The 26839-nt window shown below is 50.6% G+C and overlaps 2 protein-coding genes across 2 annotated transcripts in view; both read right to left on the reverse strand.

Annotated features, from left to right (window-relative positions):
- Nucleotides 1-3263: 3263 nt before the first annotated feature.
- Nucleotides 3264-12314, reverse strand: CLEC3B (C-type lectin domain family 3, member B). Its single transcript, XM_012638429.1, has 3 exons — nucleotides 12122-12314; nucleotides 8179-8277; nucleotides 3264-3764 (listed from the first exon to the last, which is right to left on the reverse strand). Exons 1-3 carry the CDS (start codon nucleotides 12228-12230, stop codon nucleotides 3364-3366), a joined length of 609 nt encoding a protein of 202 aa, XP_012493883.1. The 5' UTR covers nucleotides 12231-12314; the 3' UTR covers nucleotides 3264-3363.
- Nucleotides 12315-23342: 11028 nt separating this feature from the next.
- The window catches only part of EXOSC7 (exosome component 7), a 45991-nt gene continuing 42494 nt past the window's right edge, over nucleotides 23343-26839 (reverse strand). The window contains exons 8-9 of the mRNA XM_012664700.1: nucleotides 26574-26729; nucleotides 23343-23592 (exon numbers count right to left, since the gene is read on the reverse strand). Of these exons, the coding sequence (XP_012520154.1) occupies nucleotides 23488-23592; nucleotides 26574-26729 (261 nt within the window). The 3' untranslated portion in view covers nucleotides 23343-23487. The remainder of the gene's footprint in view (nucleotides 23593-26573; nucleotides 26730-26839) is intronic.

The raw sequence follows: 26839 nt of genomic DNA on the forward strand, positions 1-26839 counted from the left end.
GGGAAAGGAGAAACAGGAGCAGAGAGGTGGCGGGGCGAGGAGAGGGAGTAAGGCCCACCCAGGCCCACACACAGGGCTCCTGCACACTGGTGAGGAGGAAGAGCCGACAGAAAGTTCCTTCACGGAAACCGTGAAGCCTCCTGCTCAGCCGCCCTCACAAACGCCGAGGGTAGCGTTGCTCTCAGAGAAAGGGGTTAGCCCAGTGCTCCTCAAACTCATTTTGCTGGCACTTCCCCAACAATTACTGTCAGCACACAATTAATCAAAACACCAAAGGCATATCGCATATTTTTATACATACAAGTAAACACAATTCTTTTAATCAGATGAATGGGTTTTTTAAAAATTGATTCATGTAGCTTAGAATGAAGCAGGATTCAGTATCAATATTATTCCTATTTTTCATTTTTAGAGTTGAAAATGTTGAGAAACCTTGTTCAGATGAGTAAGTTGGTAAGACTGTAGGGAGTTTTGTTATAGTGATATCACTTAATACTTGAACTTCTAAGGTACCGGTTAAAAGTGTTTTTATCATTGGAAATTATTTCGTATGGTCTATTAACTGACCACTTGATTAGGCTCTCCTCCAAGGTTACTGAAGGCAAAGAACTGGAAACCACTAAATTTGCAAAAGGATTTTTTACCCAGTGTTTTACATGCTCAATACCTAGATCAATATTTCAAATAGTCTTTTTGAGTGGCATCTCCAAAGCTTTTCACACACCAGGGCAACACACCATGGTAAGTTCAGGATGGCTGAAAGAGTCGGCCTTCCTTTTGTAAGGAGAGAAAATAGGAAAAGAGTACTCCACCTAGGCCTGCCCCAGGCAGCTCAATTCTAGCAACGAGTAACACAGAAGTGGAAGATCTGGAAGCTGAGTACCTCAAAACTATTGTCATTTGTATAACCCCTGGGAACTTCCCGAAAGTTCGTACCTCTGAGGCAGGGCAGAGACTCATGATAAGTGAGCTACTCACCTGGGGTACAAAATTTATGGGGATGCCAAAAAAACTCAGTAGCAAGGTAAGTAATATTCAAATGCACTATTTTTTTAAAATAAAAATTAATGTCTCCCAAGTCCATGATGAACGAAATGTCAAAATTTAAATAAAGACAAGATTAGAGGACAGGTGTACACAGTTTGAAGTGCGCAGTTCTCAGTATTCGAAATGCAAGAGACGCTGAAAGACAGATTTCTATTCTCTTGCCCATCCTGCCACCTACTGCTGGAAGTGGGCAATGCCGGCTGTCCGCCCAAGTGGTGTCATCACAGCGGCTGTCTCTCCACCAGCACCCACGCTCACACGCAGAGGCATGGGTACGCTCTTTTGGGCAGCCACCCACTTCGGGAGCTTTGAAAAATCCCTGGTCACCTGTATCCTGCTAGAAAGCTAAAGGGTTGGGGACGCGTAAAAAGAGTCCAGGACTCAGAGTTACAAGACGTAGATTTGAGTTTTAGCTTTGCCTCTCACGATCTGGACCATTCTGAACATATTGCATCGCCCCTCTGAGTCTCAGTTTCTGCACTTATACCAGTGGATCTCATCACCTCCTCCCATAATTGCTGAATTTCACCAGATGCTTTCTGTGACCATGATGAACAGACTGCCTGGCACAAAGTATGTACACAGTTCACTGCAAACTGTCTCTGCCAGCTCACCCCATCCCCATTGATCAAATCGAACTGTCATCAATTTATTACTGAAGGCAAGACACACTAAAGGACAGCCAGAGAGAAAAGATGCTGCAGAAGTCCAGACAGTGGAGCAATGGCCGTGGCCAATGGATAAGGAAGACTTCCCCCAGGATATGTCACTTGAGCTGGGCCAGGCATGCCAGGAAGGGATCACTAGGCCACGTTCTGATGTTTTATGTCAGAAAAGTTCCAGACACATCAAGCAAGCACTGCAGTGGTAGTGGAAAGGCAAAGGCCTTTGGAATCAGCCCTGGGTTAAATCCTGGCTCTGCCACTTACTAGCTTTTTTCTTTTTTTTTTTTTTTTGAGACAGAGTCTCACTCTGCCACCCTGGGTAGAGTGCCGTGGCGTCATCCTAGCTCACAGCAACCTCCAACTCCTGGGCTCAAGCATCGTCCTGCCTCAGCCTCCCGAGTAGCTGGGACTATAGGCACGCACCACCGTGCCCAGCTAATTTGTTCTATTTTTAGTTGTTTGGCTAATTTCTTTCTATTTATAGTAGAGACGGGAGTCTTGCTCCTGCTCAGGCTGGTCTCGAACTCCTCAGCTCAAGCAATCCTCCCGCCTCGGCCTCCCAGAGTGCTAGGATTATAGGCGTGAGCCACCGCGCCTGACCCTTACTAGCTTCAAGACCAGTGGAAGTCACTGAACTTCCCTGTGCTTCAACTTCCTTTTCTGTAAAATGGTGATAATAGCACATCTTGTCCCGGGTAGATAAGATTAAATAAGACGATGTATTTAAAGTTCCTGCAATGTGGTGGGCTCAACAGTGGCAGCTGTTACAGCTAACACACAGTTAAGTGAACCCCTGCCTAGCTTTCTGTGAAGGTGGGAAGGAAGGGGACACACTGGCCAGGCAGTGTTGGTGACTGTCATGCTTGGCCCCTAGAGCAGCTCCCAGGACGTGTTGAGGCAGGAGGGGAATGCAAATCTCTCCTGTGGCAGCCTCTGCCCCCCACTCTCTGCCCAGCCCGCAGCAGGCCTGTGTGTCGGTCCACCCAGAAACATCAGGAGGGTAAGCAGTGGGAGCACCCCGCTCTCCCCTGGAATTGGGGGTGGGGGGACAATGCTGGATTCCAACAGATGGAAGTAGATTCTAAAGAAGCCTGGAAATTTGAATAAGGGATGCACCTTAGATAACGATATCATAGCAAGGTTAATTTCCTGACTTTGATAACTGCCCCGTGGCTGTGTAAGAAACTATCCTTATTTTCAGGAAACACACACTGAAGTATTTAGGGGTAAAGTGAGATCGTGTCTGCAATTTACTGTCAAAAAGCAATAAAAGAAAAAGTTAAAGCAAATATGGGGAAAATGTTAATATCTGGGGATCCAGAGATTCTTACACCTTTTCTGTAAATCTGAAATTAAGTGAAAATAAAAAGTTATAAAAAGAAAAAAGAAGGCAGCAAGCCAGGGTTCTCTCGTCTCCCGGATTCCTTCCCTCCCCGCTCTCCGCAGTTCTCTCCGCCCGTCCTCCCCTGGAGAACCCACGGGTGGTGTGCAGCCCGCGCACCGAGCCCGGCCGGCTGCTGCTCTCTCCTTCCCGCCCCGCGGACCCAGCACCCACTGCGGCCCGAAGGTGCACCAACTTTATTTGCAAAAGGCGGCTCCAAGCGCACGGAGGGGCTCCGGGCTGCAAGGGCTCCCCGCCCCCGCCCGCGGGCTACACGATGGCGAACTGGCAGATGTAGGGCAGCTGGTCGCGGCAGCGCTTGTCGAACCACTTGCCGTTGGCCGCGCCGGACAGGACGGCGCAGTTCTCGGCCTTGCCGCCGTCGGGCTGCGCGGTGATCTCCGTCTCCCAGTTCTTGTAGGCGATGCGGCCTCCGGTCATGTCCACCCAGGAGCCCTCCGTCGCCATGTCGTTGAGGCCCAGCCAGATCTCGGCCTCGTTGCCCACGCTCTGGCGCAGGTACTCGTACAGGGCGTCGTTCTCCGAGCCCGTCTGCGGGGTGCCCAGGGTGCCCCCGCGCGAGATGCAGTCCTCGCTTGCGTCGTGGAAAGTCTTCGTCTGGGTGAAGGCCAGAAAGCACTTCATGTGCACCTTGGTGCCCTTCAGGCAGACTGGGAGGGGGGAGAGATGGCTGTCACCAAAGGTCCCCAGGTTGCTGAGCCAAGAGCCAAGTGCCCAGGGCAGGCCCACAGTCCTCCATCCCATCCGGTCCATCCCACTGGGCCTGGACAGCCCCTGGACACAGGCTGGAGGGGTGCTGGCCTTGATCCCCCTCCTCCCCTTTGAGGCCCTTCTGTGGACACTGCCATGCAGGCCCAGGTCCCCACTCAAGTAAGGTAGGCCCCCTCTGCTGCAGAGCGCCCAGCCCTAGGTCACAGCCCTGCCCAGGGCACCCACCTTCAGTGCCTCAGGGATGGGGAGTGTAAAAGCCAGGCCATCTCTGCCCTTTCAGCTTTGGGGCACCCGTGGGGTCACAAAGGCTGGCCTTGGCCCTACACTACAGCTCAGCTCTCCGTCTGCCCAGTTCTGCTTCCTTCCCCACCCTCCGCAGGTGTGGACCCAAGGGCTCTCCCTGATAAATTAACTCCATCTCAGAGTCAGCTTCCCAGGTGGCCCAGCCACCTGCTCTGGCCCCCCTTTGGCCACACTCCTCCCTAGATCCAGCCATGGCACTTGCCTACCTAGAGCCTAGACCACACACCAGGTGCCCGGGGCCTGAAATCCCTGCCCAAGAGGCTAATGCTTCCAGGGCCTGCAAGGATCAGCTCTCCGGAGGGCAGGCGGGGCGGGGCTGGGAGGGTGGAGCTGAGCTGCAGGACCCTCAGACAGAAGAGAAGGCAGGAGGCTGGGCACAGCCTGTGGACCAGGGCCGGCTTTTGGGCAGAGAGATCTGAGGAGTCCACAAATTCTGTTTGAACTTGGCCTCAAAGGTGGGGATGGAGGTGCATATTTGGTTGAGTTATGAGTATAGAATGTGTTTTCGTTTAGCAGTTTGTTTTTTTACCTTGAATTCTAATGGAAATATAAATATCTAGACAGATGGGGTGTATTTGTCCTCTTGCCACTATAAATGTTAGCTGGAGGTCTGCACTCCACCCCATCCCGTCCACTCACTCACTCACCCACCCACTCAGTTGCTTCCACTCCACTCAGCAAATACTGAGGGAGCAGCATCTCCATGTCCCAGTGAGCACCTGAGACCACTCTAAGCGTGGGGCCCGAAGCGTGGCAGAGGTGCCTAACTGCAGGCTCTGTCCGGAGTCAGCTGCCCTACCTCCTGCTAGCCTGCAGCCTAGACCAGCCGGCCTTCATTGCCTTTCCTTCCTCTGGGACACTGTGACACGCTACCTAGACCCCTTTGGGGATGCGGAACTTACTATATTGGGGCCGGGGAGTGCTGCAGGAAGACAGCCCTTAGCTTTCCACCTCCTGTGAGGATTGCAGAAGACAGGCACCGCTTCTAAGGCTGTGCCACCTCCTCAGAGCAGCCTGCACCCAGTGACTGACCAATGATCCCTTCCTCCCCTACTCAGGACAGTGCTGAAGGGTCATCCGTCATCGGGGCTCCCTCTGCAGTCAGCTGAGTCCTTCATGGAGACCACAGCGCAGCTGGACTTCTCCCTCTGCCCACCCTGCTTCTTTCTGTCCCTTCCCTTCCACGGGTGCTGATCCCAAGAGCTAAAGGCCCCCTTGGTTTGCTTCCTGGGAACGCTGCCTACAGCGCTCTCTCCAGCACAGTCAGTCCTCAGTCAGCGTTGTTTCCGCGATGCTGTCATCGCTCCTGACATTTAGCTGCTCTGGCCTCCAGATCCTGCTGACTCACGGGAGCCGCCTCCACACCTCTGCTCCCGCCCTGCCCTCTGCGTGGAGTCAGTCCTCGTCATCTTCTCTAACTCCTGCACGTGCTTTACGGGCTCCAGTGACTCCACGAATATGTCGAAGCTCCCTGGGTGTAGGGCCCTGGCTGGATCACCTCTGCCTCCTCGTGCCCAGCAGAAATGTGCCAGGTGGGCGCGCTGACTGGGAAAGCAAAGGGTCACCTCCCCTAACCCTGATTTCCTCAACTCTTTAGTTAGGTCGCCAGGGCTCAGGAATGCTTTGGGTGGGTTTGTTGACAAGGTGACTTGTGGGTTGTGGTACTAAAGGAGAGGATGATGAGCAGGAGAAGGTCCCCCAGGGAGACCAGGAGGCCCTGAGCTTCCTGGGAATCAGCAGACATGGAGGAGGCTGCTTTGGACCTCCGTATGTCCTGAACTTTGTGCAGGGAGGTCCCCAGCACTTTACCTCACCTCAGGGGCCAAGTGGCACCTGGGCTGCACTGACTGCATGCACAGAGCTGGGCCATGAGGGAGACCTTAGGGCTTACCCTGCAGATATACCCCTACGCCTGCTTTATAGATGAGGAAACTGAGGCCCAGGGTGGCATTGTGTGCATTCTTAGCATTCCCTCCTTGGCAGACATGTTGCTTCCCAACTCCTGTCTCTCTTGTCTTCCTCCACTATAGAGGCTGGAAAAGCCACATTCTTGCATTCTCAGATGCTCTCGAAGCTCCAGGTGGCCATACGATAGAGTTCTGGTCAGTAGGATGGAAGTGCGTACTCTTACTTTCCTGATAAATGGGGCAGATTGGCTGGGCCACCTTTCTTCCCTATTCTTCATCTGAATGTACTCATGAGGCCTGGAGTTGGGGCAGCCATTTTGGGAGTGTGAGGTGAAGCTTCTGAACTAAACCTATAGCTGCCTACTTGCAGACTCACTTTTTATTTAAGCCACTATTAGGTTTCCTGATACTTGAAGTCAAAAACCTCTCTGGAGATGCTCCCTTTCTAGAGCCCTGTCCCCTCACCTGCCATGTTAGGGAAGCTGTCCAAAGTCATGTGTGGTCCTTCCTTCAACAAAGATGTACTGAGTACTGTTGATACGTGGCAGGCACTGTGCTGGGGAGGGTGGTGGGACAGACAAGGGCCATCAAAAGCAAATATGGCCCTTGTGCACTTGGGGCTTACAGTCTGGTAGGGGGAGGCAGACGTAAGTCAACACATGAGTATACCATTACAAACTGCAGTAGGTGTGTTAAAGAAAAGAACATTGTTCTGTGAGAGCTTCTAACTGAGGAGCCTGATTGAGAGGAGGGATTAGAGATTCCTGAGAAGGTAATTCTAGAGGCATTTATTAGGTGGATCTTGGGGGAGCGATTCAGGCTGCCAGAACAGCATGTGCAAAGGCCCTGTGGTGGAGGGGCAGAGTGTGGCACTTTAGAAGGACAAAAGGATGGCCAATGTGAATGCTGAAAGGAAGGATCTAGTGGGAGGGAGTGTGTAAAAACTGCCCAGTGAGAAGGATCTTGGAGGCTTCTGAGCAGGCAGGAGGGGAGGAGAGGGCCTTGCAGACGGGTGGGCCTTGGTCAGAGAAGAGACAGGATGCAGGGAGGTTTGTAGATTTGCTAAGGAGGAGTCAGCGTGATTCTCAGTGGATGACGAGAGACAGCATAGCAGAGCTAAGTGAGGCTCTGCTCCTTCTGGCTGTCCACGGGGTCCTCAGCGCCCCGGTGGAAAATGGGAGTGAAGATATTGTAACAGCCCACCGCGTAGGTTTGCTGTGAATGAGTTAACTTGCATCCAGCACGTACGCAGTGCCAGGCACGTAGTAAGCCCACGTGTAACTGTTAACTACTATTACTGTGAGTCAATATCCTCCATGGAAGGGAGGGCAAGCTCACGTAGGAGTGAGTCTGAAGTGTGTGGGAAATGGAGACAATATGACAGGAACATGGTGGAGAGAGAGGCGATACGCTGCAGGGTAGGCTGGCCAGACAGTGCGGGGGCAGTGGCTGTGACCTTACTGTGCACCCAGGCTCCACGGCTTTGTGATTTTGTGCACTGTCACTCGGCTGGCTAGTGCAGAGCCAGCTCTCCCAACACTTGGCACAGCTCGAGGCTGCTTCCCCTCAAATTCTGCTATGCCCCTAACCAGCCAGGGGGGGGTGCAGTGGGTGCAGGACTCTATGCCTCAGCTGCCACCTCTTTAAGACGGGGATGAGAAATCCTGCTCACCGCGGTCGTGATGATTGGGAGAGACGGGTCAGTGAAGCTGCTGACAACAGAGTCATGAAGCTCCTGGGGGCTGCAGAAGCCAGCTGAGTGGAGGCCCTGGGGGTTTTGTTAAAAGGAGGGGCAGCTACCCCTGCCCCACAGAGTACTCCAGGGGTCACGCTTCTGGTGGGCAGTGACAGATTCCTGTCGGAGAGCCTTTTGTCCTCTTGGGACATCCCACTTCCACACCACCCAGCTGTGGCCAGATTTGTCCATGCACGCCTAGGTGGGTTTTGCAGACACGGGTCAGGGGCTCTCCCCAAGAGGAAGCAGTTCAGGGGTGCGGCTCCCTGAACCTGGTGCCCTGGCCTGCAGGCCTGGCCTACGGAGCCCGGCTGTGTGCTGGCTAGGGGTGACAGGTGCGTTGCTGGCTGCTGGCCTAGGCCCTTCTCTCAGGCGTTCCTGTACAGAGAGGCTGCCACCTGCACTCACCTGTCTGCAGGGCCTGCTGCTCCTTCAGCAGGGCCACCTCCTGGGCCAGGCTGTCCAGCTGGCTCTTGAGCTCCTCAAACATCTTTGGGTTCACAACATCTGGGATGAAGAGGAGGAAATATGTGAGGAAGGCAGCAGAGTAGGGATCGAGGCAGGGCAGGGATGGGCAGGGACCTCTGTCAGCCGCAAAGGACAAGGGGAAATGACTCCCCTCAACCAGGTATCTTGGGATACTTTCTCTCTCTCTGTCCATGCTGGTGGGGGTCCACTTGATCCTCAAGAGTTTCCTTCTGTGGGGGGAGGGGGGCAGCCTTCACTTGCTCCTGCTGGAGGGAGACCTGCAGTGCATTTGTGCAGCCTCGTCACGGGATCAGCTGGGGCTGGGCTTAGCAGGGGCAGAGCCTTCGGTGGAGACCCCCAACCACCCAGCCACCCTCTCAGCTCCAGAGGAGAACAGCACAGGAAGCAGGAGCCCTCTCGAGCCCCCCAGTTCACTCCACAGGCTGGAAGAACGTGGCACAGACCAGCAGGGCATCATGCCAGCCGGGGACAAGCATGTGCCTGGGCCCGGAGGTCTCCAGACATGGGCAGCCTGGGCAAGCTGCTCCGTCTCTCTCAATTCAGTTTCCTCCTGTGTGACAAGGAGACAAATAGCCCCACCTCAGAGGACTCTGGAGAAGACTGAGAGGAATGAAGCATGGGACGGAGTGTGTGCCCATCACAGCTGCTAGTAATGCGAGGGCAGAAGGAACCTAGGGTTTTCACTTTTATGGAGTAGCCACTGCAGGCCAGGCTCTGGGTATGACCTTCCCATGTGTCATCTCGTGTGATGCTCATCACCCACCTACGATGCGAGTAACCCCCTTCATGACGGCACACAGAGCCGGTTACGCAGGCGCAGGAGGGGAAACATATTTCCGTGTGTGTGTAAGTTGAGAGCTCTTGGGGTAGACCCCAGGTTTCCTAAAACCCCAGGGCTTCAGGAAAGGCCACACTCGGCTTGGGGCAGAGGGTGGGGAAACACTTCCATGGCCCGTCTGGCTGTGCCTGCGCGACATCCACGTGCATGAGGAGAGCAGAGCCTCTGTCCGCCCACAGATGCCTTTGCAGCGGAATCACAGGCAAGACACGTACTTGTATATACAGAAATTTGTGATGTAACTTATCAAACATGAGGAAAATAACACCCAGATGAGCAAGGCAAAAAAGGGAGGATTTGGGGCTGGCAAACTAGCCTGGGGTTATGTGTGCCCCCCACAGGGCCTCCGCCCCAGTCAGTTCACAGCCGCTCTGTACCCAGGCACAAGACGCACCAGAAGAGGGCGTCGGGTGAGGTTGTGCAAGTTGGGTACTGCACAATCAGCTGAGCGGACAAGTGAAGGCCTATGTTCAGCTCCTAAGCCTTGCCCTGGCTAGGCTGGGCCAGAACAGAAAAAGGAGTGCCTTTCTAGAATTTGCCAGTTCAGAGAGAGTACCTTTTGTAATCTGCACCAAGAAGCCTTTATGTGCTAAGGGTCCTCCAGGGACTGGCCAAGGAACAAGAAGCTCACAGCATTATGCTCACCCCAAGGACGGTGTGGGAGTGGGGGTGTCTCCACTGCCCCGTACGAGGAGTCAGGAGGCCCTTGTGCTGCCCCTCAGATTCTCAGCCTCAGGTTCCTGACATGTGTTATTGGGATGGATGTCCTCCAGGTCTCCCCAGGTCCCTGTTCTAAGGGCTCGTGACCCCTATGAGGCCATCCTGCCCTCCTAAGCTCCTGGGCCACATGTGGCCAGGTAGCCCCAGGAGCAGATGAGCTCCCAAAAGTACCACAGGGTCCCCCCTTCTCACCCCTTTCTGGGGCCAGGATGGGGGCTTAGCACACGCTGTCCTTCCCTCCCTTCAGCCGTACCGCCAGTGTGTTCTCTACCTTTTGGCCTGGGCACCAAGTGGTCCTCTCGGGCATGACTGTCCCTCCTCTGGACCCCCTCCCATACTTCTGGGCACCAGTCCCACAGCTACACTGTTCCTGGGCTTCTCACGCCTGGCTGCTCCTAGGGGTCACCGGAGACTTACACAAAAGGCAGATGCTGGGACCCGCCCAGACCCCTAAACCAGCATTTCCAGGGGCGGGGCCCAGGCACATGGATTTGAACGTGTCCCCCAGATGATGCCGATGCCTGAGTGAGAGCCAGCACGGCTTGCCTCTTAAGAGGAGGAGCAATGTTTCTCTGCTGTTGTCCCCAGCATATACATCGGCCCTGCGTGGAGAGAGCTCCACAGCGTTTGCCGTGGAGGTGCGTGGAAGGAAGAAACACCAAGCCGAGTCAGAACACTGAAGAGCTTTCAGCCAGACGCAGGGCTGGGTGGCCGTCCCACTGGTGCCCTGTCGCTGTTCTGCAGGCTTCCAGAGCCCTGGACCCACAGGGGCTTCCATGGAGACCACTTAGGGCCAGGGCTCGAGTGGGACAGCTGGAGAGGACCGAGGCCTTGCGTGCTGTGAGCTGCTCCTTTCTCACACGCTTGAATGCAGGAATTACACAATTGAATATATAAATATTAAGTCTTTGGTAACCTTGAGAAATTGGAAACTATTTTCCACTTTTGAAAATTCCATTATTTGTCTTTGGAGCTGCATCCTTTACAAAGAATGTCCCTTGGTGGCAATTCTGACTAATGCTCGCAGACATAACCATGCATGACATTGTCTTCTCTTTTTAAATGAGCATTGTATAGCAGGTAATATATGCATATAACTTTTAAAAATCCAAACAATTCCCTCCCAACCGAGACTGCCCCCAGTCTCCCAGATTTTCTTCCCAGAGTTAATCGCTGTCACTAACTCTTGTGGATCCTTCCAGAAAAATTTTATACATACACAAGGAAATAGGTGTTTTTATACAAATCTCCTTTTCAAAGCTAACGTCAGCATAGTACCCATTCTGTTTTGAACTTTTCTTTGTTCACTTCGTAAACTGAATCTTGGAGATGATCTTCTCCCAGCACCCGGATCTGCCCCCTCTTTTGTGCCAGCCTGTGGGGCTCCATGGCCCTGCTGTACCTCTATGTACTTCACTAGTTCCTGGCCCAGGGCAACTGTCCATTTATGGAAGAGCCCCACAGAGGGCCTGAGGAACCCCCACACCCCTTTCTTCCTTTATCGGTGCTCTTGGTCCTGGCCATTTCTCTGTCTAAATCCCCACCCTTCCCTTATCCCCTTGAACTCTCTCCTTGTCTATGATCCCCACGGGGGTGACAGCCCGGTTCATTGCCATGGCATTCCACTGCTGTTGTCTCAACACAGCTTGGCGTGACCTCACGACAGGCGGAGCTGCAAGGGAAGGTCTTGCTACAGCCAGGGCAACCCAAGGACACCCCAAACCCCAGAAGCCACAGAGGAGAGCAAAGCTGCTTCTAGCACACTAGTTTGAGGTTGAACATATTTATTTCCTCAAGGCTGTGATACACTATGGAATTTAGAATTCATTTGTTCCTTTTTTCCCCCCTGTGCATCAAGAGTATCACTGGCTTTACATATTTTGTATCATAAAATCTTCAGGACAAGCCTTTGAGCAGATACTACTGTCCCCACTTTACAGTGGAGAAAACCGAGGTCGGGAGCTTACAAAGCACAGCCTGTATCGTGTTCCCTGGTGAGATCGAGCATCTCCAGATGGCCAAGCCAAAGGCTTGGTTTCTTTAAAATATTTGGGAAGGATAGGGAGAGCAGAGGACAGTTTAGATGATCTGGAAGGTTCTTTCTGACTCTGAGAGTCAGGAATCCTTACGGTTCTGACAATTAGCTCTGCTATGAGAGAACCCCCAGGTCCCAGAGGGCACTTCACTAAAGTTCCCTAGCTGACTCATCCAGGAGGAAAATGAAGGGAAGGAGCATGAGGACACGTGAAGGAGAGGGGGACCTGCTCCCTGGAAGAGGGGGAGGGGCCCTGTCCCCCTCCTTACCTTTCTTGACATTTGCTGCCTTCTTGACCTTGACGGTTGGTGGCTCGGCAGTGACTTGGGCCAGGAGGGAGAAGAGGCACAGAAGCAGGTAGGCCCCCCAAAGCTCCATGCTGCTGCCTGCAGTGGGTCTGGGTCAGAACACAGTGGCAGCCACGGCCCGGGCTGCACGTCTTAAGGCAGCAGCTCCAAGGACCTCTGTCCAGGAAACCCTTCCAGACTCCGCTGCAGGCTTGCCAAAAATAAAAAACAAACACAAAAGCCTGCCTGCAAAAGGAAGAAGGCCTGGGAGCCACAGAGCCTTGCTGCCCAGGGAACACCCACCCAGCAGCCTGGCCCAGCCTCCTAAAAAAGAGTCATTATTTTCTAGGATTTTGAGAAATACGTGGTAGTTGCCATAGCTCACATCTATTGAGCCGTTACTTCAGGCTGTTCACTGCCATTAGCTCACAGAAGTCTCACAGCAACAACATGAGGGAAGGACTGTCATGTCCCCACTTTACAGTTGGGGAAATTGAGGCTCGGTGAGGTTAAGGGATTTCCCCAAGCTGCCCAGCCATTAAGGGGCAGCGATGCCCTTTACAGAGTGATGGGGGCTGGCCGCCTGATTGGAACCTGAATCAGGTTCATTATGATTATTTTGTAGGACTGTCTCTATGTATTTGATGCACTTTTCTTGGTTAAAAAATACAAGGGAATCCATTCCTTCTTTGCCTCCCTTTTCTCAGCAGTCCTGTCCTAAAGCCCAAAGTGGGGCAGAACACACTGATGTGGCCTTACTCAAATAGTTCAGGGGGAAAATGTTTTTTGTACTGTACTTGCCAATTTTTGGAGTTTGAAATTTTTCAAAAATAAAATACAGCACTGTGTAATTCAGGCTTTCCCTGCCTTCCGGGGCCCCTGCCTTGCCCCATCTGACTTAGGGAGGGGTGTGTTCTGCAGGAAACTAGCGTGGCTGGCCCAGTGCGCTGGGATCGTGCCAAGGGTGGGAGCCCTGGGCAGGGAGCAGAGAGCTTGCCTGGCCCTTTAACGACACTGGGCTCCACCTCTCACATTCTTCAGAGTGGGACAGCGTTTTGTATCTGCAGCTGAGCCCTTGGGGAGGCAATTTGGGGCCTGATGATTACATAACCTAACAAGGGGCCTTGCTTCCTGGAACTCTGGGTGGATGGCAGATGGCAAGGGAAAATTAACATTCTTCTTTTTTTTAAAACTCCTTCGCTTTCCTGGTTTTCTTACCTTGGCCCAACTTTATTACGGCCATTCAGTGGTAGGGAAATGGAAGTAGTATGCTTACTAAATGCAAGGCAGCCAGAGGCCCCAAGTTTTCCAGGATAGGCTGCTGGTTAAGGCCCTCAGGACTGCGGTAGGGTCTCACAGGGCACCAAATGCGGCCAGGGCAGGGCAGGGAATGCAGCCCCACACTGAGGAAGGGACAGAGAGGGCTTGGCCAGATGAGAGGGCATTGAATGAATGTGGATAGGGCTCCAGGCAGGGAACATACGAGCAAAGATTTGGAGCAGAGGAGAATGGGGCTGGGAAAAATATAACGCTGCAGATGTAGTTCAATGGGGTTATTAGGCCACATTAAAAGACTTGGGACCCTAGCCTGGAGGCCGTGGGAGGCCAGTGGAGAGCCAGGCTGGGGAGGGCTGGATCAGAGCACATGCAGCGAGCACTTTGGCTGTGGAGTGGGGGCTGCACTGGGTGCCCAGGGATGCGGCGGAGAGCTAGTGAGCACCTGTGCAACATTAGCCCCCATGCCAGGGGGAGCCACACCTTCGCTGGGGGGAGTGTGACTCTTTTCTGCTTAAACTAACAAGTGAGCTCTTCATACTTCAGGAAGGAGGGAGTTCCATTAGGCAGTGAGCAATGTCTTTAGTCTTTTTACCTGCAGTTTTCAAGGTGTGTGTGTGTGTGTGCACGGGTGTGTGTGTGTGAGTGCATTAGGGCTCCTCTACAAACACCTGGGAGTCCACCTGTGCTGTTGCGATGACTTCTACAGAATCAGGGCAGGGGAAGTGTCTTTGGCTTGGAGCCTCTTCAGGTTTAGGCTTGGCTTGTCTCCCAAGAAAGGTCTACACAGTGTGGAGAGAGACCACCAGTTCTGAGAGAAGACAAGTTCATCTCACAACTTTAAACTTGTCCCCATCACTAGCAGCTGTAGCACCCTCAGAATGATGTCTTAAGGGTAAGTCCTGTCTTGTGGATAATGCACTGCCCTGTGTCATAGTTGTGTGCACTAACAGTGCTATTTCATTAAAAGTAAACATTTAAAATGCATCACTATTTTTTGTAATCCTGTTTTGGCATTTTGGCATTTTATAATTGCTGTGGTGGGCCTCAAAAAATGCAAGTGACTCAGTGTCTCTCGATCTCTAAGTTAAAAAGCAGGGGGGACGAGGGGATGGGTAAATTCATGCCTAACGGGTACAATGCACACTATATGGGTGACAGATACACTTACAACTTTGACTCAAACTGTACAAAAACAATTCATGTAATCAAAGCGTTTGTACCCCTGTAATATTCTAAAATAAAAAAAACCCATAAATATACCACACCTCCCCCCCAAAAAAGTTAAAAAGCAGTTTGGAAGAGGCCCTCTAGCCTGACCACCCCTTGATGTGGGACGCCCCTGTCCACTGACCCTGTCATGTCTCCATATGTTGCTTAAACCCTTCCAGGGACAGGCAGCTCATTACTTGAAAAGCAACCAGTTTCGTTGTTAGATACATGGCTTGTCATCAAGCACCCGCTGTGGTGGGACAAGTCAGCCTCCGGGACATCACCCAGTGGTGGATGGTCCTGGCCCCTGGAGCAATCACGTGCGAGGTCGGCAACTGGCCAGCATGTCCCTCATTGTCCATGTTCCTCGGTGTCCCTTCTCCAGGTTCCTTTCTTCTTCTCCCAACTTGGTTGGGAGACAATATGGCTCCTGGACTTTTATAAGCTTCCAGAAAATCGCCTTTGTATAGAATTCCACCTGTTCCTATCTTTACTGTGGTACAGATCCCAGAACAAAACATGTTCTCAAGGGGCCTGCCCATGGGCAGGGGCTTGTACCTCCTATGGTCAGACTAGATCCTCTATTCAGAAGGCCACAGGCTCATGGGCTGTTTGTAGCAGCCATGCCTCATTTGCTGCCAATGCTGAGCTTATGGCTACTAAATATCCAGATCCCCTTGTCCAGCCCCAGCTCTCCCTGGCCAGGTGTGGACCACCATTGTGGTCAAGTGCAATGATCCACCGATAGCCCTGGTGGAGTCCATTTCATCCTTCGTATATGGAGGACGATATCAATTTCACCTTCCTTGCAGTAAAGATCTCCTTCTGCTGGCGCTGTCCATGAGACCTCAGCCAGCCCATGGGGCAGCCAGTAGGGCCCCAGCGGGCACTTTGGCCATCACTCTGGGACATGAGAGTGATGCTGGATTAACGCTCATGAGTGACCAGCCCTTAAGGAAATAACATACATCCTCCAGGCCCAGTATTTTCATACCAACTTCCCTGCACGAAGAATGGTCTTGATAATAAAATCCAGAGGCAGAAAAATCAGAAGAGAACTCTGAAGGCACATTTCAGTTTTCAAGCATTCCCTGCCCCCCAGCCCCCCATCCCCTGCCAAAGCTGTTGGAAGCCAGAGTTATACAAAACAAGCTCTGGCCACTCCACCCACTATTAGCCCAAACAACATGAAAACTTCTGGCCCAACATGAAGCCATCCCCACCCCTACCATCACCCTGCACAGATGTTTCCTTTTAGCTGTGCTGGCCCCATGTCAACTGAAATGTGGCCCGGCCTGCGGAGACACAGAACTTCCCACTTCGGCTCTAAGGTAAGAGCATCCAGAGTGCAAATCTCTAAGAATATTGCAAGGGCAGTCTCAGCCCTCCGTCAAAACCAAAGACAAATGGCCTGTAACCCTGGCCTCAATGACCCTCACTGGGAGGTCATCTGTTCCTTTCAGACTTTCTTGGCCTTGTTCTGTCATTCATTCAAGTGTTGGTGCCACCTTGTGTACAAGCCCTGTGTCAGGGAGGCCCTAGGGGACAGCAGTGCACCCCTCAGCCAGGTCTTGGCTCTCACAGGCTCACATTCCTTATTTTACCCTTAAAGCTCGGCAGCCTGGCAGTGGAAAGAGAACTGAGGGTCCGCAGTTCTAAACGTGTCTGAGACACCTGGCACTTGTGTCCTTTCAGGCAAGTTATTCAAGACCAAACTCCTCTTCTGTAAAACGGGGTAATACTCTCTACCCTGCCTACACATGGGATTCTTTCAAGGAGCACACTGAGGGGACATGTGGGGACAGCTGGGCAGCCTGCAAAGCTGTGGGGAGGAGGACTGGTCTGAGCAGCCACACTGCCCCAGTGTCTCGGGGAGCCTGACGGCCTCTTCCCACCCCTTGATTCCTTCCACTGCAGGGCAGAGTAAATCACCTAATTTGAAACTTTGGGAAGAATAAGCTGGGCACGCACTCGCCTGACGCCTTTGGCTAAAACCTCACGCAAGAAGAAACGGAAAGTCTGATTAATCCTCTGGGATGCCACAGGAGATTTCAATCTATCTTAATTGACTCTCCCTGGCCTCCCAAGTAGCCTGAGAATTTAGCAAACGAAAACCCAGCTATCTGTTTTGGGATCCTGAAGTTTCTCAATGATCACACCAGCCCTGCACAGACTTGCCAGAAGTTTTGCTGGTTTCTTTTCCCCTGATAAATTCCCTCTATGTTCACCAAGCCTGATCCTTTTCCCAGGTCCAGAATCTGCAGATGCCCCCAGGGAAGGAAAATGCTGGAAACAGATTGCTGACTTCAGAAAGTCTCTCCCTTCTCTGGAATTTTAGGCTATGCAATCCTCTTTGCTTCCAGAGCTCTCCAAAATCTTCAAAGACATGATTCCTGAAATGTATCCAGCTTTTTGAGTTGTGGCAGCATGAGTGGTGGCCTGCCACAACCTACCCAGAACTGGAAGTCACAAGCTGTTGTCGAGCGCCTCCCCTGGAGGATGTTCTGATGGGTGCAACACGATTCCCAGTGACCCATTCCCACAGGTCCACGCACATCCCTTCTCTCTCATCATCCCATCTTGCTCCTCCCGGGCCTTTGTCCAACTAGCCAGGCAACTCCAAACTACCCAGGAATTCACATGTATTCTTATTCTTTCGTGAAAACTGAACAACCAAATGTACTGCTGCTCTCAGTTCTTGCACTGCTGTCCTGGAGGGTCATTTCTGGGTGGGGCAGCAATGTGGCGGCAGTCTCTTTTTGGCTTGCATCAATACATAAAAATGACTCATCCACAAACCAGATCCGGGGTTTTCTTCTCCCAGCAGCTGGTTGCAGGAATCCCCTCCCCAGTGAGGCCACAGGTGGGGATGAGAGGCATTGGTGAACGGGGGTAGGTGACAGAGGAATCTGGCCCAGCTGTTGTGTTCCTTGCTTGCCCACTGAGCTGCTCAGGCCCAATCCTGAATGTATGCTCCCACCATGCATGGGCTGGTGCTGCACTCGCCCAGCCACATGACCGGGGAGGTCTGACAATAACCAATTCATGATAGGAAGCTCAGGTCACCTGAGGTCCCAGGGTCAGGTATTCAGTCTCTAATTGGGCCCAGTGGCAAGCCAGGAGCTGCTTTTCAAACTCACTCACGTGGAGGTGAACAATTTCCCACCACATGGCCTCACCCCAAAGTCCTAGGGTCTGTGCTGCAACTCTCCTATTGGGCTTGGCAGAAACCACACAGCACCCGTAGCCCTCCCTGATAGCCCTAGCTCTGCTGGAATTTCTGCATCATGTGGAGCAAGAGATGCTTTGTGATGCAGTTGGATGGGCTCCTATCATGTTCCGGGCTCCCACTCAACAACTGGTAGTTTTGTGAGTAACTCAATAAATGGGGTGAGGCAATATTCTCCAGTGTAGCACTTTTGCCTCCAAAATCCAGAGGCTCAACAAATACCATTCCTCTCTCATACTGGGGGAGGGTGGGGGTGGGGGTGGAACAAGGCTCAAAATGTCCTCTACCTTAGAGGGGATATCTCAGAATGTCCCACACCATTGGACACCTAAAAACATTATCAGTGTGGTGGTGTCCTGAATCTTCATGGGGTTTATTTCCCACCCCTTGCATACATGTTTTCCTAAGACTTCCAATTACCTGCCACTTCTTACATACCAGATCCAATAAACATGATTTTATCAACACAAATAGATCAGTGTGATGGCCCTGCGGACTACACTGTGGCATAAAGCTGGTGATTCACATAGACCGATGACAGACATTGAGCGCCTTTTACAGTCCTGCCCACATAAAAGCAACCTGCTTTTGATCCTTCTTGATGAGGATTAAAAGAAGTATTTGCCTAACCTATGGCCACGTACACAGTGCCAGAGGCTGTGTTGATTTGTCCTAGTCAAGATTCTTCATCCAGCACAGCAGCTGAAACTGGGGCTACCTCCTATATTCGTGGGGGTCCTCTGTCATCTACCATGATCCGTCTAGCTCTTACAGAGACCACAGAGATAAATTACATTGCGATGAAGTGGGGACACCATTCTGCATCCTTTAGGTCTTGATGTTGGTGCTAATCTCTGCAAATCCCCCCAAAACCAAGTATTGCTTCTGATTTACTCTCTTGACAGGGGGAGGCAGTTTCTAACCTTGACCCTTCTTATCATTGTGGCTCTTATTCCATCCCATTTACGCCGCCCCAATTATATCATATCCACCTCGCCTACGCATCTGGGGACAGAGAAACAATCCCAGGACCCACTGAACCCACTGTGAGCCAGATTTGTGTCTTATCTCTATTTATTATCTGGGCTCCATCCCTATCCCCTTGTAACTAGAGAATCTTGGTGGCATTTCAGGCCCCCTGATAGAGGCATCAAGTCAGAACCCACATCCAACAGTCTTTAAATCACCTTTCCCTGGTGCTCAGTTACTCCAGACTGGAGAAGTAGTCGTTGTGGATACTTATGGTAGTATCCCAGGATTCTTATTTAAAGGGACCAACCTTTCTTTAGTCAATAAAGAAAGGTTGATCTGTAAACTGGCTTATATTTGGAAACTGGGGGAAGGACTGGAATTTCCCATCATGGTGGCTGACATAAGCCTTTTATGCTCCAACTCTTTAAAAAAAAAAAACTCTAAAACTTGAAAAAAGTCCTGATTGGCTATCTGTCTTACCCCTCCAGGACACATAGTCTATTAGCTGTTGCCTGACTGCCACCCTGGCCTTGCTGCCCATCATGGAAATTATAATCAGCTTGTCTCTGACAGCTAAGTACTGCCACCTGTCCTCTGCTCGTCTCAAATCCTGCCAACCTAACACGAGAGATCCCAGGTCCACGGCAGCATGTCCTGTAGCCAACCCAACTCTACAGATGACAGGCTCTGCCGACCTCGAGGAGTCCAAGAGCCCCCTGCCTGGTGCCCTCTTTGTACTTTAGTAGACTGCCCTTTGAGTCATCTCAAAGATTATAGTCAAGTGGCAGGTTCTCCAGGCTCACATGATAAATCCATTCTAACATGCACATTTCTGTAAATCCTCCAACCTTTTCCTCAATACTCTGTCCTAGGCAGTTCTGGTTATCTCCTCATTTATTTTTGGTGACTGCCAGGTCCAAACTACAGAGGGGCTATCCCAGGAGTGAGTCAGGAACAACTTCAGATCTCCTTGCCAGGACATTAAACTCCATTTCCAGCCACAGCCCCAGTCCAACACCCTTAAGATCCACTCCCACCTCAATTTCCCTGACATATTTCAAGCTGGGTCTTGCAATTATTTTGATGAGTAATCTATTTCTTTCTATAGCAGGAACTGTATTTCCCAGCTCAGGCTGAGCTGTCATCATCTGACCCTAGTCATTGGTCTGGATAACAATGAAGGGAGGGTGTCAGAGATGACCAGCATTATTTTATGAGGCATCTCCCTCAGGTATGGTCATTGCATGGTCTCCAGGAAAGGGACGGCTCCTTTCCTTTAGCTAAGGGGTGGGGACTTCTACCTGCCCTAAGCATTCAGGGGAAGGTGGAGGACCAAGATCTTACCTTTATCCCAGGTCTGAGTCCCTTTCTTTCCTGATGAAAGCCTTGACTTTTGCAAAGATAGCCTGCTGAGGATGTACCCTGTCTCCTTTGCAATTCTGCTACCCTCGCACAAGCAAATCTTGGGCATGAAATTCAGCATTTTACTCTGCAGTTGCAGATCAGTCTCTTAAACTGTGCCATGAATGCCTGCTGGTTTTATAGCATGCCATAGTTGATGGCCGATGAGCCCGCCATTTTTTAAAAGGCTATCCATGGCAGTTAATAGAAGTCAGCCCACTCAATAGTTCTCATTACCGCCACCACCGTGTGGTAGAGCTTTCACATAACCCAACGCTTCCTCCCCGTCCTGTACCTCATCTCAACCCACCACAGGCAAATCTGTAGGAGGTCCTGGGTTATCACCATCCATCCACAGGCCTTTGCTGCCATCTGCCAATGACAGTTCCTAAATCCCACCGGGAGGGTCTGCTTTCTAAGGCGACTTGGTACCAATGGCTTAGCCTGGGGTTCTCCCTAAAAGCAGAGCCTGAGGCAAGACTCAGGTTCTGGTGGTTTATTTGGGAGGTGATCCCACAGAGAGAAAGAGGGAAGCACTGGGAGAGTAAAACAGAGAAGGAAGAGTTGATCCCAGTCATGAGCACCTGGGGCATGAGCCCACCAGCACGGTTTGACGAGTATATCAAATACCTCTCTCAGAACTCTCCACCCAAGGATCAAACAGAGCAGCATTTCTCCACTGGCTCCTATCCCCCAGTGATTGTGGGCCACCTCCAGAGACACCAAGTGCCCAGGACTTCTGGGCTGCACATACTCAGATGCTGAGTGGGCTCCTGCCAGTGTTCCGACACGGTGTCAGAGGTGCCTGGGAAAGCCAAGGTCTGTGGTTAGCACCGGGAACGAGCCTGCTGACATGCAGTGCGGCGAAGCCTGCAGCTGTGGTCAGCCTGCGTGGGCGGGGCTGAGGGCGGGAAGCAGCCCACCAGAGGCTCCTAATGACACATAGGACATTACTGAACGGTCCCCCCACTGACTGGCATTTACCTTATGGCTATTATTTGGGATGTATAAATAACACTGGGACGACCGTCTCTGTATTTAATGTTTTCTCTCCTTTTGTGTTTTGAATTATTTACTTTGGTTACATTCCCAGAAGTGGATTTATTAGGTCAAAGGTCATGTACATTTTTAAGGCTTTTAATACACACTGCTAGATTGTTTCCAAAAAGTCTGGAGTAGCACAGATTTATAATTCCTACTGGCAGTTTGTATGTGAGACCACTACCTTTATTGAGCAAACGCAAACAACTATTAATATTCTAAATTCATGTGTTTTGCAGGCTTGAATTTACTTGATTTGGGAGACCAAGGAATCACAGAAACAATAAAACCTACTCGAATATCACATAACATTGCATTTCTTACACACCCGCTCTTACTTTGGCCAACTTCAATATTCTTCTCCCTGATATGTTTATTTAAAGGCCCCTAAAGACAGCTCCGGCTGTGCTGGATGAAACAGGGCTCTCCAGGACAATATTTTTCCAAGTCTTTGCCAGTCTCTGCTGTCAGTTTTCTCTTCTCCATTCTCTCTGGGAGCTGCAATAATCAGACCTTTCCAATAAATGCCTCTCCTGGAGAGACCTTGCTCATGTGGTATTTTATTTCATTTGTGACATACATGTCTTACATGTAGGGGCAGGCTTTAAGGAGAGGTGGTTAGAGACGGATGCTAACGTCTATTTCTCTCCTTATTCTCACTGCAACCCCGCTGGGTAGCTGTTTGTTATACAACCGCCTGGCCACACCTCATCTGTCTGAAGGGAGACGAAACTGAGCTGAGTTTTACATTTATGACAGTACCCATTCTAATTCATGCACCTCCCAATCATCCTGTGAAGTTGAGCGTCAAACTGAAGTCCTTCAGACTTCATGCAAACTCAGCTGCACCTCTGCACCAGCACCACCGCTGTCTCATCATGTTATGGGCAGTCAGCTGGGAGCAGGGGAGGAAGAATGAAGTTGGTTTCTGCCTTGTCGGGAGCACTGAGCATCATGGCACCTGTAGGGTCACTGGAAATCACTGGAAAAACCTACAAGAAAAGATGAAAACCGAGGCTGTGTTCTCAACAGGGCAGCAGCTTCCACATCAAGCCCAAATCCAGGCAGTTGCTTCTCTCCACAGGGATGGACCTGGCCGTACTTGGAGGAGGCGCCCACACCAGGGCCTCTGGAAGCAGTCCACAGGGCTTCAGCTCACATTATGTTCTTTCCATTAGGCGATAAATTCCTAACACCTTACCCCATTTGTCTAACTGAAATGCAGAAAGCAAATGCCATGGCTGAAATACTCTCCTTCATGAATCAGCTCCTTCCCCAGGGTGTTTTAAGATTGATTTAGGAGTTTTGGTTTCCCTAGAAAATAACAAAGACTATTCTACCCATGAAGAGATTTACCTCTAACACACTGCACTGTGAACACAGTGTAGAACACAGGCTTATAGGAAGAGCTTGCTGGGCTATGAGGAATGGCCTCTCCTTCTATCCCCAGAGTATGAAGGCATATGAGTAATCAAATGACAACATCTCTAAAGCAGCCTTCTTAATTCTGATAAAACAATGAAAACTTAGGAAACACCAGGGAGTGGTTATAAAACACAATGCAATTTCAAAACAAGAGTGATAAGAAAGGTTGGCTAAGGGCCAAATTGGCCACTAAGGCCCTGACCATAGGGAGTTGTACCTGAACCTCCTGGAGGGCAGGAAGCCAGAGGTGGGCTTCCTCAGGATTGGGAAGGCTCGCTGGCCAGGCAGGCGCTAGTCTGGTCTGTAGCTGTAGCAGAGTGCCTCCTCTTTTCTCCTCCCCACAAGCACCCAAATACACAAGGCCAATGAACTTTTCTTTGTGATTTTTATTTTCAAAGTTCTACAAGGGGAAAAAAATTTCCCAAAATATTATACATGTCGTAAGCATTTCCTTTAAACTACTTCCTGCCAGGTCTTTATTCCAGTTGTTTATTGTTGCAGCAGGAGTCTCCTGGGGAAGCTCATGACCACAGCCCTGTCCCTAAGCAGTAGGTCCTGGACTTGGCTGCCATTCACTAGGTAAGGGCCTGACCCGGAGGGGTCAATGGATGGCATCTTGGTTTCCAGCTGAAGAACTCTAGACATAACAAACCAGACCAGAAAATAGACTTTAATTTTGCCGGTACAAATATTGCCTTACATTCATTAACAGTTAAGAAAAATATATACAAACTTCAGTTTGAAAGGAAAAGTAAAAAACAAACAATCCACACTTGAGGGGATGGTGTGCAAATCATCCCAGGAATCCGACTTTCTGTCTCTTAGGCCCCAGGCTTTCTTCCTTGTGGAGAACACTCTGCAAGGAGGTGTGCAGCACCTTGCCCACTCGCTTGCCGGTCTGCAGAAGGGACAAAAGAGAGCACACACCCACTCGTGAGGCACACGCACTCTGACCAGGAAAAGCTTCCCCTTCTGCCAGTTAGCCATGCTGATGTTGTACACATTCCATCTGTCTTAGAGGACTTTCACTTAACTAAAACAAAAACAAACCACAAAGCACAACAACATAATATTACCTTTTGGAAAAACCTCCATACCAAAAAATAAATAAATAAATAAATAAATAAAAGACACCAATTCCCAGGCAACAAACAAGAAGCAACAAAGCCTGGCTTCGCCGTTAACTTATGCTTAGCTTTCCTGCTACCATTACAACAAGCAGCAAAGCTGTCAACCAAATCTGGGCTTGGTTACAGCCAAGTCACACTGTACTGTAGTGAAAAGGCATAGGGAGACCACGGAGAATCCAGTTTGTCTGGAGAAGGAACAGATGCTGCTGAGGACATTTCAGCAAGCAGTTTCTTAATTCACCTCCCACTAAGGCTCCAAGCAGAACTGCTTAGATGTCACTACGGTCAATACCTGGATGGGGTCTTTGGTGTTACTGCCGTGCAGGGAGATGCTAAAGGCAGTGGAATATTGGATTAAAACACATCAAGAGGTCAGACGGCCCACACATTTAGTAATCAGCCCCTACATAGCAGATATAAGGGGGCTTCTAAAAAATTTTTTTGAAAAACCCAATTTACAAAAATCTTTCTTTATGAAACTGTTATTCAACCTGTATCTGGGCTCACCAATCATTTTAAGAATACAATGAACCAACCACAAGCCTCCACCCCATCATGTCTTCCATGTTCCCATAGCAGTTTAACTCTGCCACTGGTTCCAACAATGTCAGGGAGAAAGACACCCAGGCCTAGATCCCTGCCCCAGTCCTCCCAGTTACAGGGGTATTCTTCTCAGAGTAATTAAATGTGTGCCTTCTCCCTCGAACCCTAACTACAAGGTAGGATGAGATTCCAAGCATGACTTAAAACTCTTATGAAAAGATTGTCTCAATCAAAAAGGCTGGGAAGTGATCAATTCTATGAAATGCAAAGTCAGGGTTAAGGTCCAAAATGCCTTTGGAAAGATTTTTATCATAATGTTAGAAAAAGAAAAAATGTCAAAGTCTACCAAATAGTGGCACTGATTGTTCATATAAATGAAGATAGAGAAGACAAGAGGAGATGAGATAGACAGGATGCCAGGACTTGTGAGGGCTTTAATGCCTCTGAATCTGGACTTGTAGAAGACAGATGGCAGAGGCTGGGGGTGGCAGCCTGCAAAGCAACCTCCGAGGCGCTCAGCTTCACCATCCAGTCATTTCCGGGTTGCTGCATCCCTGTGTGAGATAAACAGTGAGACAGGGCCCAGGGCTGTAGTGCCCTGATGGGAGTTAGCAGACTCATCCCCCAAACTCTAGGGGAGGACAAAGCTCAGCTCTGCTGCTCCCATCTACCGCAGCCAGAGCAGATCTAGGTTATAAGGTTGAAACAGCAACAATAGAGGCTGAGAGCAGGGACTCTGGAGGCACACAGTCTGGGTTCGAATCCTAGCATTTATGAGCTGTGAGGCCTGTAGGCAAGTTATATGCCTCAGTTTCCTCATCTGTAAAAATGGGGATAACAACAGTTACAACTCACAGACTTGTTGAGGATTAAATGACATAACACATTTAAAGTACTGAAAACAGTGTCTGGCACATTTAGTAAGGGTACAATAAATTTCAGCTGTTATTTATTTTTGTTGTTTAGATACAGGAATTCTCATAAAATTCTCTTGTAGCAGGGAAGGAGTACCTTCTAAAACAGGTTTGACAGTCACTTGTCTAGAGTGGCCTTTGGTAGAATTTAGAAAGCATTTTAAGTGCTTCTGGAGAAACCTGAACTCAGGGTGCTTAAGGGAGCCCAGAGAATGAGAGTCAACATTTACTGTGAACTGATGAGATGTACCAGATACATGCTTCCCCTCCACACCCTCACATAATCCTCATATCACCTCTGAGGCAGACACTGCTGTCATTATTCCCACTTTGCAGATGAGGGGACGGTGGCCCAGACCCAGGATCTGCAGCCTGAGCAGTGTGTCTTCACAGCCCACACTAGGGAACTCCACACTATAGACATCGTCCATCTTGTTCTTTTAAATAAGATGATAAAAAGAGAAAATAGAAATCAAGTGCTTTGGGTTCTTCAGTGAAAGGTCATCATTTCTAAGAATGAAGGAAGAGTGCTTGCTATCTCTGTGGTGATACAGTGGTTACCTAAGAAAAAGTAAATAATCAGATCTGGCTAACTCTATTCCTGGCAGCTGAGCCAGCCAGTCAGTCAGAAAGCTGAGGTGGATGTGGCGGAAGGAAGGTCTGGGAAGACAGAGGTGAGCACGACTTGGTGCCTGCCCTGAGGGGCCTCCAGGCCAGTGATGGAGCTGGACATGTGGAGCGAACAGCACAGAGCAGCCACAGACATGCCCTGATGACGCTGCCAGGGGCTAGGGCCCAGAGGGGAGCGGCCCACCTAGCCCTGGAGGTTGGATTTCCCACCATCCCACTTGTCTCCATTTAAACACCTCTAGAGCTATAAACAATCAGGAAGATGGCGGCCCTTCAGCCCCTGGTGCCACCTTTACTCACTCCCTTCAAAGGAGAGAAAGAAGTCAGCCAAGAACTCAATTCCCCAATCACAAAAGCTTACAATTTTGGAGTTACAAGTGACTCTTTACGTTATCAAAGTCCAATACTTTCATTTAGAAATGTAAAAACTTGGGAAGAGAGAGGAGGAAGGACTTGCTAAGGAAAAGCAATGGCTACTGCTCCCCACCCCCACCACCTTGGCTAGATGAGCAGACCCCCACCCCACACCAGCTGCTCTCCAAGCTCCAAGTCTGGGGTCAAGGGTATAAATGGGGAGAATTCCCATGGTGTGACCAATGGGGTAGGAAGCAGCAAGCACCCCCAGCCAGGTCTCAGCACCTGCATTGGAACCAGAGCCTCACCTCCATCATCTCGAAGATGCTCTCTGGGTCCAGGCTGCCCTTCCCCACTTTCCTCATGCACGTCACGACTCCCTTGCTGGTCACTGATACCAGCAAGCTGGCCAAGGAGCAGGCCTCCTCCTGAAGAGTAGCATCCACCACATGCCGATAGCCAATCTGCAAAGTCAGTGAGGGCAGCACAGCACACGTGTGGGTAACGCACTCCCCAAATCCCCACCCTTGACGGCCTCATGGTAGGCATCACTACACCAGTAAAGAACATGCTT

Source organism: Propithecus coquereli, unplaced genomic scaffold (assembly GCF_000956105.1).
Source record: "Propithecus coquereli isolate 6110/MARCELLA unplaced genomic scaffold, Pcoq_1.0 Scaffold1, whole genome shotgun sequence".
Lineage (NCBI taxonomy): Eukaryota > Metazoa > Chordata > Mammalia > Primates > Indriidae > Propithecus > Propithecus coquereli.

Bases quoted from the DNA above. Each gene is read 5' to 3' on its own strand.
- CLEC3B (XM_012638429.1), bottom strand. From the start codon at position 12,230: ATGGAGCTTTGGGGGGCCTACCTGCTTCTGTGCCTCTTCTCCCTCCTG. The intron at 8,278-12,121 runs GTAAGGAGGGGG...TCTTCATCCCAG, and splicing joins GGCAGCAAATGTCAAGAAAG to ATGTTGTGAACCCAAAGATG. The intron at 3,765-8,178 runs GTGAGTGCAGGT...CCCCCCTCCCAG, and splicing joins GCAGCAGGCCCTGCAGACAG to TCTGCCTGAAGGGCACCAAG.